Source organism: Lissotriton vulgaris, chromosome 4_1 (assembly GCF_964263255.1).
Source record: "Lissotriton vulgaris chromosome 4_1, aLisVul1.2, whole genome shotgun sequence".
In the NCBI taxonomy this organism is placed as follows: domain Eukaryota; kingdom Metazoa; phylum Chordata; class Amphibia; order Caudata; family Salamandridae; genus Lissotriton; species Lissotriton vulgaris.
This window is the reverse complement of record NC_141691.1, coordinates 34,109,117-34,121,346: the sequence shown is the minus strand read 5'-3', so window position 1 is coordinate 34,121,346 and position 12,230 is coordinate 34,109,117. Positions and strand designations below refer to the sequence as shown.

Sequence of the window (12,230 nt, the reverse complement as noted above, 5' to 3'; positions counted from 1 at the left end):
TGTAAACTCCTACTGTTCCAACTGCCATTTCATTCCCACACTTCAGGGAAGCCTAACTCAATCTATAACTATAACAAAGAAGCCTATCTCAATCTATTTCTATTACAGTGGGATAGTATATAACTAACAGAATATTTTTTCTCAAATTAACTTAAAGTGCACAACATACTTCACTTTTCCAAATAACAACTTACCTTTAAGAAAGCAGTTGAAGTTGTCAGTGTAATTTCTTTTCAAATGTACTTTAGGAAGTAGTAGTCAAAATGGCTGTGTTTCCTTCTCTTTTTTTTATATATATTCATGTACATAACCAATCAAATGTCAGGAAATAATCGTAGAAAATGTAAGAAACGTTTTATTTGGTTGTAAATTCTAACACGTCATATGTGTTTTGGTCATGTAATTTACCTCAGGGTATTTAGACAGGCCTACATCATAAATGGCTGAATGGAATACCACCAAATTTGGGAAAATGGTAGGGACTGCTATGTAGTAGGGCCTATTCTATATTTGGTGAAAGTGTCTCCAGTGGTTTTTATGTAAATGAACTTCCCACATTGTTTGGGAGCGCTTACCGGTGCGCGCTCCAGTACCCACACCAGGAGCGCTACGGGAGTCCGCCATTTTGTGTTTCGGTACAATTGAGACACAAGATGGAGGACAAACAACGTTGGGAATGGGTAGAAGGGGGCACAGTAGATAGCCTGTGACCCCCTAGGTTTTCCGAGGGGGACTTAGGAGGCCTATATAGGTCCCAAATTTTTTTTATTTTTTTTTAAGTTTCGCGGGGGAGCGCCCCGTGTGCGCCCCGGGGAGCGCACCGGGGAGTGCACCAGGGAGCGTACCGGGGAGTGTACTTTGGTGAAAAATAGTGAAAAAAGTTAGAGTAAAATAATCATTTTGAGTGATCAGAGGTAGGGTAGCCCTGAAAAGAGCTTTTGGGTTCTGTGTGTGATTTAGGTACCTACAAGTAGGTTCCAATGCACAGTGTTAAATTCAGGAGAAATATTCTATTCCACTCATCTGAGAAGTGCACACCATTTCCTCTGTAGTTGTCTTGCATGTTTTAACGCAAGTTATTGTTGTATATTGAACCCATTCCATAGTATCTCATGTAAGCAGAAACAGATTTATTCACATGTTTCCGTGCTTTTAAATTTGCTAAAAAATGAAAAGGTAAACAGATACCTGCTTTTTACACGAAAAAGAAATGTGTAGAGAAGACTGTTGATCAGGCTTTTGAAGTTAAGAATTTTTTATTTATTTTAGTAATCAATAGAATTAGGATACTTAACAAGGCAATTGATGTTTTCAACTCGAACCGTAGATGCAAAAGAATAATTAATCGGACTAATTTTTGTGAAGTATTTTCTGGAGAATGGATGCATAGTTTAAGTTCTGAGCCATTTTTCAATGAGGAGAGTTACTTCCAGGAAAATAATTTGGTGCATGCAGTTGACACCAGTGGTCGAGCATATGAGGTGAAAGACGGTTGTCCGATGGAAAAAGAGAAACTTGTGTCTAGAGATGTAGAAGAGGTGTTAGCTGATGCAGTTTTAGGGAGACGTACTAAGGGTACAGTGTACATATGGAAGTGTAGTTCAATCGATTTGCTTTGTAATTTCTTATGTACATATAGTAAGAACAGTATAAAACAGAAAATGAAGATGTTGCAAGAGTTAGATCCTTGCAGAGTGAGAGAAAACACAAGTTTGCATGGACATTCACTGGCTTGTCTTTCTAGAAAAGTATGTCAGAGTTTTGTCATCATTTTAGGATGTTAGCAGTGCATCATAATAAAGTGAGGACATTAGTGAGAAGGTTGTATTATGCAAAAAGTCCAGCACTTAAGCTTAAACAGTTAAACAGTGCTTTTTCGCATGAATCTGAAGTAGATGTGAAGAGTATTTGTGAAGAAATTGAGTTTTGTTATTTTGGGGACAAAGAGGACAGTGTAGAAATGGATATAGTAATAGATGGTAATGTGGAAGACAATGTACAGATTTCAAGTATAGAAAAGTTTGACGAGGAAATTACCAAGTTTAAGGTGAAATCCAGTGAAAGGCCTAATTTAACTTGTGTGTGTTGTTGACAGACTCATTATTAGATTCAGACTAGGTTAGTTGATTTATATGCAAAAGTGAAATGGAAAACAATAGTGAATGGAAGGATTTTGTAAGTTATTTGTTGGTGGAGAATTCTTTTGATTTGAGTTTTGATCAGCGTATTTGTAATTATTGTTTTAAAAAATTTAATGAAAATAGAATGCCTGCTAGAGCTGTTCATAATAATCTTCAGTTGATAGATATTCCTTCTGAATTGATGGATTTAAATACTTATGAATCTATTTTGATTCAATGTGTCCATCCTTTTCAGGCTATTGTTCGCATGGAGCCTAAGATAGGGAAATTGCCTCCTACAGATTTACAAAGAGGATTAAAGGGAAGAGTTGTTTATTTGCCTCTAGATGTCATGAAAAATATTGATACAATTTGTGTAGAAAGAGTAGAATAGGATCCTCTGGTTATTCTAGGTAATGGGGTTCCGACAAAGAGTAAGAAAAGCTGGCAAGATTTAGTGGATGTTAGGAAAGTCAAAAAGGCAACGTTGTATTTGGTCAAAAACAATGAGTACTACAAACATGTAAGTGTTGGAGCAGAGGAAACAGCTACAGAAGAAGACAGTGATTGTTCAGTTGGCCAAATTGAAAAAGTTGATGTGTCTAGAAGTGAAGAAATATATGAACATTATACTGTTCATCCTTTGCATTCCAAAGAAGTAATGGGGAATGCAATTGACTTGTTTCAAATAAAGGCAGCAAAAGGAAGTCCTATTAGTGTATGGAAAGAGAGTTTGGAAGCTCATTGTTTTCCACAGTTATTTCCAACAGGTCGAGGTGGACGATATGACGATCGGCCAGTTCAAATTCCTGCAGCTGAATACCGGACTTTAAGATTATATGCTGAAGATCCAAGGTTTCGTCAATGCATTCCGTATTTGTTTCATCTACTGTATGAAAGTGATTTGTCTGGGCTTTTATATGCAGTTAATCATATACTGAAAAGTGGAGCTCATCTGCAAAATGTTTTGGCGAGGGACTTTATGGAGAAAGTCAATCTGCAAGACAGTATTTTGGAATCTCAGCTAATCAATCTCATGGCATGTCAGCGTGGAACAAACGAGTATTGGTTACATTGTCATGGGGAATTGAAATGTATGCTAAGAAACATAGGAACTCCTACATGGTTCCTCACTCTTAGCTGTGCTGAGTATGCATGGGACGATTTACTTCAATTTCTATGAGAGGCAAATGGAAACATACAAAATATAGAATTAAAAACACCTGGAGAACTGTGTTCTTTGGATCCAGTGAATATTTACAGATATTTTAATCATAGATTTGAAGCTATGATGTCTTTTATTACCAACAAAAAAATCCTCCCCTTGGAGAGGTTTTGGATTTCTTTTGGAGGAAGGAGTATCAAGCGAGAGGTGCTCCTCACATACATATGTTGTTATGGATTAAAGATGCACCCAAATTTGGAACTGATTCCGATGACACAGTGATGAGTTTCATTGAAGAGTATTCAACATGTGCTGGTCCGAAAACTACTGAAGAAAACAGTTTAAGGCAACAAGGTTTACATTTTCAATCCCATCATTGTGGAAAGTACTGTCGTCGAAAATTTAGAAACAAGGACAAGTTCTATTCAAAGTGTCGTTTCGCGTTTCCACGACCAGTGATTTCTAAAGGAAGAGTAAATAATTTGATGTCTTTTCTGCGACATACTGTGACAAGGAAATCACCAAAAAATACATACAATTTAAAAAGAAACAAAGAGTCCAAGTATATTAACGACTACAACCCAGTGATTTTGTCCATGTGGAATGCTAACATGGATATTCAGTTCGTTGCTGACAACTCTATTGCTGTGGCTCGATATGTGACGTTTTACATCACAAAAAAAGAAAAGACAGAACTGAAGGAAAAGTGGGAGGACATTTCACATGATAAGAGTATAAGTAAAAAATGATTCCGTTTCAGTCTGAAGATGTTGTCGAATCGAGAAATTGGAGCATATGAATGTTCTGATTGATTATCATCAGCAAGTCTCTATGCCAAATCAAGAACAATCATTTGGGTGAGTCTAGGTCTTGCTGCAACACGAAACCGGGTTTAGAAATCTGTACAAGAAATTGAATATTTGTCGGAGAAAGAACCAAACAGTACAGATATTTTGAAGACAAACATGTTGGATACATACTATCCAAATAGAAGTACTCACCTTGAGAACACTTGTTTGTATGAAGTTCTGCAAAACTATAGTTATAAGAGAAACATCACAGAAGATATCAATAATGGAAAATATGCTGTCATTGGGTATGAAGGATGTCTTGTGAAGCAGAGAAAAGGCCATTTGATTATTCATCGAAAATGGAGTTGCGAATCTCCAGAATTTTACTATTTAGCTCTTTTGCAACTCTTTAAGCCATGGCGTACGGAAGAGGAACTACTTGGAGATTTTCTCTGTTATGAAGACTCTTTTTATGCAACCAAGGATACCATAGAATGTCCTGTTTTTCCAAATTATCTGCAAATGTTGAACAAAGAAATAGAGCAAGAAGCCACAATTGCTGAAAAGATTGCTAGAGACCGTTCTCAAGACAGTCAGAGTTCTACTTCATTGAGTCTGGATCCACTAGGAGGACCAATTATCCAAAATGAAGCTGCAACTGCCATGGATGAGGTGGAAAGAGCTATGGAACAAGCTCAAGAGGATGTAGTTAACTTAAACGATTTGGTAAAGCAACTAAACGTTGAGCAGAAAAAGATATATGACGAAGTCACAGAACAGATTGAACATGGATTCAGACATGAGAAAAAAGAGTGCTCATGTACATCATTTAAGCCTGTCCGACTGTACGTAAGTGGAGAAGCGGGAACAGGAATACGTTTCCTGATTAAAGCCATTGCAACTTATCTGCAGAAAAGGACTGAATCACCGCTGTCTTGTGTTGTAACTGCTCCAACTGGACTGGCAGCACATAACATTAAAGGAATTACTCTACATCGTTTACTGATGCTGCCAGTTGAGCGTGATAATACATTGCATTACAACAAGCTATCTGGAGATGCATGTTCTGAAGTTTCCAGAGTCCTGAAGAAAATGAAACTTCTTATCATTGATGAAGTAAGCATGGTCTCAAATCTAATGCTTGCTTTTGTGCATTTGAGAATGCAAGAAATTCTTAGAACAGAGTATGATGTGTTATTTGGAGGAAAACACATTATTGTTTTTGGAGATCTACTGCAGTTGACTCCAGTAAAAGGACAACCAGTGTTTAAAATGTTCATGCATGAAGATACCAGGAAGTCCCTTGGAAGCATTGGAAACGTTAATATATGGTTAAATTTCAAATATGCAGAACTGCTTCAAAATATGCGACAGGCAAAGGATGAAGATTATAAAAATATTCTACAAGCTGTAAGAATCGGAAAAGTAAGTGAGCATGGGAAAAAATCTTTACATGCTCGAATAATTTCAAATTTGTATCTAAATGAAAACATTCTTCCAGAGAATATTTTTAAGAAAATTACTGAGAAGAAATCTGGGATATGTTTGATGCCAACTCTGCAAGAATGTTCCATCTTTAACAACAAAATGTTAAAGTTAGAAAATGAAGAGATTTTGAAACCTGGAAGCAATAGATAACATAGAGCATATGGGTGCAACAATTATTTTGTCAGAACATTTGAAAACAAAATTGCATTCATTAGAGAAGAGTATATCTAAAACAGCAGGTTTTGAAAAGACTCTGAATGTGTTTAAATTGTCGTATCATTTTGAGAAGGAATTTAAATGTTGAAAGAGGTCTGGTAAATGGAGCAATGGGTCATGTTGTTGATTTTGTGAATTACAGAAATAGAGATGGAATTGAATTTTTAAAAATTTAATTTGATGGCATTGATCAAGTACAACAAATCAGTCGTTGTTCTGCTAGATTTTTGCTTGTAAAAGACTTATATGTTCACCGAAAACAGTTTTCTGTTTGTTTGGCAATTGCGGTGACAATTCATAAATCTCAAGGTTTAAGTGTAGATGGTGCTTTGGTGAACATTGGAAGATCTGTGTTTAAAGAGGGTATGGCATATGTGGCACAGTCATGAGTCAGAACATTATCAGGATTGTACTTGATTGAGTGTGATGAGTGAAAGATTTGTGCAGATCTAGATTGTGTTAAAGAATACATAGGTTAAGAAGAGAGTATGCTCCACATTTGCCTGAATATCCTCTGTTTGAAAAACGTGTGGTAGGCCGAAAAAGAAGAAATGAGAATAATTGCAGTGAGGTAGTAGCAAAAAGACAAAAAGTAGATGAAAGTGTAATTGTAAGCAGAAAGAAAAAGGATTCTGTTGAAGACGTTGTTGGATTTCAGTTTGAAAACAGTTCTGGTGTCAACTGCTATGCTAATGTGGTGGTTAATGTTGTTTTTTTTCTTAAAACTTTACAAGAAAAGATTGTTGAAAACCGGGATCAAAGATTCAGCGGTTTATTGAATGCTGTGTTTCAGAAATGCAGCAGTGATAGCGCAAAAATAGAAAGTGTTTCAGAAATTCGAAATCTTTTAGACATATGTTCAGGTAAAAAAAAAAGTCACAAAATATTCAGCAGGATTGTCAGGAATTTATAATGTATATGTTTGATGTATTGGAAGATGAAGGTGTAGATGTAGAAAATCTTTTTAGGCTTTCTTATCAATGGCAGCATGACTGCGACAATTGTAGTTTATCAAGTAGTACTAGAATAGACACTGAAAGATTTTAAATGCTAATTCCTAACTTTAACTGGTCTGAAACCTATGCTTTTTTCAGTGAATTTCATAGGTTTTTTAATTGCTAATTCCTAACTATAACTAGTGTGAAACCTATGGTTTTTTCAGTGAATATATATATATTGGTTGAAGGAAAATAGCAGATACATGTGAAAACTGTGCAATATAGGCAGTCAATATAAATGCAATATACATATGATGTTTGTATACCAGCAAGTTGATTGTGAATTTTGAGCTATGGGAATAGAAAGAATCAATTTGCAACAAGTATCCATTGGGAGAAATGTTAACTAAAAGGAAGAAATGTGTGCATCAAAGTGGAAAGCATGTTTTCCATCTCTACTCAAATGTGAGTAACTGCAATGTCTTTATTTCATGTTTGTGCAACTGACTACAGTGATAAACAAAGGCTGCCTGTAGTGTAATTTATATCATGTGTATAGAGTTATAAACAAAGGCTGCCTGTAATGTAATGTAAACGTTTGCCTTGATAAAGATTTGCAACCGCTGGAACAACTGGCCTGCACCATGCTTGCAGTTTATAATATTGTCAAATATAGTAGTTTTTAACTTTTTATTCAGAAGTGCTGTGCTGGTTTTGTTTGTTTTTTTCAGTTAAAAGATGTGCTTTTAGTGCATACCATGCAATGATATAAAAGCACATATGTCATTGTTCCCTATGACATGAGTTTCATCATCATAATGATAGTCTGAAACTAATCTGCAGAGTTTACCATTGCACCCCACTAGCATTTCCCTGCACTAGAGAACCACATTGTTCAGCAGTACTATCAAATTCTGCAACATAAAGAAAAGGGTGGATATTCAACTTGCAGAAAATGCTCTATTATAATTACATGTAATTGCCTGAATTCTGCCAAATTACAGAAGAAGTGTAATTTGGAATTTATATCAATTGTCTTAGAGCATTCAAAATAGACCTGCGGTTGCTTTTGGTCTGAGAAATAGAGCTAGTAGGTAATCATATCTAATGGCAAGATAAGAATTCAATAAACAAATGAGGCCCTTTTTGAATTTGAACTATAAATTCAGGGTTGTCCTTGAAAGGCTTTTCCGACTCTCACCCTTTACTGACCTCATCCCTGCCAATGTTGCATTACTTTCCTCATACTCCTCTTCATCCTCTGCTCCTCATTTTTTCTCATATACCTTAAAGGGCAGTTTACCAGCTCCCATTTTCCTCCCACATCTACGGTACACCTGCTGGTTAGTAATCTCAGTCAGAACAGGACATCCATCAGATTTGATAGGATTTGTATTTCGGTGGACAAGATATCCATCACCGTTGAGACAGAGTATCATGCTCGCTGATATCTAAATTAGGTCCTCTAACACATTCCGCTACAGAGGAAACACTTCCATGAACAGAGTCTGTCATCATGACCACTCTATCCAGACACACTACGGGAGCTCAAGAGTTCAGAGATTTAACTGATGAAATGTGTCCTAATATTTCTGAAGTGGAATCTCATTTAGTGTACCATAAAACTATTCAAAAATCTCTGGATTCAAATACTTGCTATACTGTCAGTCATTCCCCCCTTTACATAAAGACACCTCTGAACACTTATGACTAGGCTACCCTTATTGACAATAATCTTTCTAAAGTGACACAATTACCTTCAACAATTCTGCTTCAGAAAATGATCATGTACACCCTTGAATCCAAGCTCAACCCTCACCTGTTCTCTTTATGATCAATTGACAGGAGAACCAAAACCCACTAACCCCCACTGAATATCACAGCTGCAACATATGCAAGGAAGGGAAACCCTTTCAACGTCCTCACCATCCAAACACTGCAGATGAGTTCTAGATAAGACACTGGAGACCACAACCTAGATCTGGGGAGGTTATGAGGTCAAAGGAGAGCCTGAGAGGTGATATGGAAGACTCATGTGACATGAGAAGAACAAACATGTAACATATAAATGATATGATGTTGTACTGGACATTTTAATTGTTTCTAGTTTGCTGATTTTGAATTCACTGAAGTATAAATGTTTATTCTAACCAGGTCAAGTGAAAGGAGACTCAGTGATTGTTCTTTCCATTGGGCCCTTTGTCTTTGACCCTCTTCCAATCTGTGAATATTTCAACGAGATTACCTTTGCCTGCGCAGATGACAAGTCCATCCAAGAGGTAAAGAAATGGTGGAAGAATGAGCCTGATGCCATCGATTACAGCCACATTATGGAAATGATTTGTGATCTCCAGGGAAGTGGGTAAGGAGTTTGCTGTACATTAACAGAGACCTGCTTTGCTTTCCTATTAAAGGGGGCAAATGTAAGAAAATAACGATTTTGACATCTCGGATAGAATTGTAAAAGAAGGAATACAATAGGAAATATTCTTCTGTGTGCTATACTTCGGGTTTAACATCTCAGTTACACAGATTCTGTGATAAATCAACGGCTCACCAGGATACCCTTCATTCTGTTTTGTCATATCTTACTTCATAGAATAGCTTCAATGCCTTACCACTTAATTTCCAGATCTTGATGTTAAAAGTGTTCATCTAGTTCCTCAATCTGACGTGTACCAGTATATATACTGCTAAATTCATTTGCTCAGTCTGTGTAAAATCTGTTTCACACAAGTGGGAAATGAGAGGATGTTTTAGATTGCTGTCTTCCTCTTTACTTTACAGTGAACATAAACTGAATATACCCCCCCTCTTGGCTACTGAATATTTAGGGGATTACCATTTTATGACTCGAGTCTTTTTGTTTGATGATATGCTTTTCTACTGGATTAGACATCTAACACTTGTACTTGCATTCATGCATCCACCTGTCTTATGACCTGCCCGTCCATCATTTGGAAATATGAGGGGCCAGATGAGTGCAAATGTTATCAACATTTTCATCATGTGTTGAAACATGTCAATGGTAAAAGACATAGACGCTCTGCAGTGTGGACCACTTATTCTAATTGCTTGACTTAAAATCATACCAATGAAAACAATTTATGGACCTCTCCATACACAAAGTTTAGACACAAGGTGTAGTGTGAAATATAATACCTGGCAGTCTTAAAACGCCCAAACTGATCTCTTTAATGAAACTCCAAACAGACAGACTGACAGATTGGCAGACTGTTAGAAATTAGGACTCAAATTGGTAGAGTTATACACCCACAATCCTAGTCAGGGTAATTCAGACACCCTCCCTAAATTAACCTGTGCTCACCCGCTGGTAGCTTGAGCAGTCAGGCTTAACTTAAGAGCAATGTACAAAGTATTAGAGCAACACTTCAAACAGTGAAACAATTAAAAGAAAAGAGAAAAATCCACACAAGGTTAGCAAACCAGAGCCTAATGTATTCAGCAAAATATGACAAAAACAACAAAAATTCAGTAGGCTGAAAAAGAATTGTGAATGTTTAAAGAATAGCTGCAAATAGAGTGCTTAGAAGCATAAAGTGTCAACTCGGGCCATCTGGTCAATCTAAAAGTTCAGGCCAATCAGGATGGAGCATGGGTAGGATACAGGGACCAACCTTGTCATGCTGAAAAGGTACCTTGGTTAGAGCATATTTTGACATTGAAATGCAAGGAATAGGGAGGTGATGTGTCACTTTCAATCCCTAGGATTTGTGGGCGGTGTTGCATTTTGAGCTGCTTACTTGGAGATGTGTCGTCATCGTGCAGCACCAGATGTAGGCAATGCTTCATTATTTAAGACATGCAAGTGAAGCATCTGTGCCGAAGATGTGCAGTTTCCAGCAGACCCAACAATGACAATGCATTGATTTTGAAGATGCAGCACAAAAAACCTACTTCAACAACCCATGACTGGATTAGCACCACATAGAAGGGTAGAACTCACAGATGGCAGAGACGAGGTGCTATTCAAGTTCTGATGACATTTGTTGATGTCCCTGAGACTCCAAAACAGGAAACAAGCACACAAATCATTGGAGTCACTTTGAGTTCAAGTGGTGTAGGTCCAAACCTTCTTATCCTGGCAGAGGGGGCAGCAGGCATGTCAGCCACAGCAGGTCCTCCAAAGAAGTCCAGCAGAATGAAAGTCCATTAGTAGCCCACCAGTCCTTCTTCCTGCCAGAGTATCCCATGTCCAGAACTATATTTAGTTGATAGGGTAGGGGCAATGCGCCAGCTCTCATACCCAGAAGTGCCTTTGCAATGTTGGACACTTGAAAGAGTGACTTTTGGAGTACACACAATCCTACCTTCCAGCCCTGGGCTCCAGACTCACTTCAAGGAGTTAAGCAATCCTTTGTGTGGGAGCATGTCAAAGCCCAATGAGGTGTGTTAGCTCCTCCCTCCATCCTGCCCTGAATGACTCATGAGTATGTTAATGGCCCATCAGACACATCTAAGCAACCTTCCTTAGTAGCTCTGTGGAGGAAATACATAAGCCCACCTGTTACCCACCCCAGATTTGTATTATAGAAAGGCATCAGGCACACAGAGGTTAAGAGCAGAAAAATGCCAACTATATATATATATATATATATATATATATATATATATATATATATATATATATATATATATATATATATATATATATATATATATATATATATTACCTACTGGCGGTCGCCAGTAGGTATATATAGTTAGGATTTTTTCTCTATGGGATTTTTGAAAATTCTATGTCTAATAACTTTGGCGTTTGTGGACGGAATTGGCTGAAATTTTCAGGAAAATGGAACATTTTGTTTCTGAGCAGACCCTGACAATTTGGGGGGGTTTCATCAAGGGGGGGCCGAGAAAAAAAGGGGGTCCCAAAACGCGTTTTTCCCATGTTAATTTCCATAGGGCGGTTGGCCTCACTTTTAGCTCGAACGGCTGAATGGATTTGCACGAAACCTGGCAAAATTGTAGGGACTGTTAGCCTGATGTGCCTTTGCTAGGTCTCAATATATGTGCTCCAGTGGATTTTGAGTAATTTAGGTTCAAAAAAAGATATATATCTGGGCGGAGCCTAACCACACATCTGATCTGATTGGCTGTCAGCACTTCATCCAAGAAGTGTTGGCAGCCATCTTGGGACCAATATACATGATAGCACCTCATTAAAAAGCATTGTAGTTAATAGAGGGTTTTAGGACTTTAGTTACATTATAAATCATTTGTTGATGGTACCATACTCGTTTTAGGAATTGTGGTGGGTTCTAAGGTGATTTTACCATGTGAAAAAACCTACTGCTGTGATATCATGAATATTGTTTGAAAGAAAACTAATATCTCATGATTTTCCCACAGTGGTTTGGAAGGGGATCTATAAGCTAAACTGAAAGCATATTTTCTGTAAATTCACATTATCTTTCTCAGTCATGTGAAAATGAAGTCTGACATTCTCAGTAAAACATGTACATCCAACAAGGACAGAGACTGTCAGTTG

The 12,230-nt window shown here is 37.3% G+C and overlaps 1 protein-coding gene across 1 annotated transcript in view; it reads left to right on the top strand.

Annotated features, from left to right (window-relative positions):
- The window catches only part of LOC147718288 (nicotinamide N-methyltransferase-like), a 205,313-nt gene that overhangs the window by 176,098 nt on the left and 16,985 nt on the right, over nt 1-12,230 (top strand). Inside the window, exon 2 of the mRNA XM_086966681.1 lies at nt 8,873-9,080. Within this exon, the coding sequence (XP_086822807.1) occupies nt 8,873-9,080 (208 nt within the window). The remainder of the gene's footprint in view (nt 1-8,872; nt 9,081-12,230) is intronic.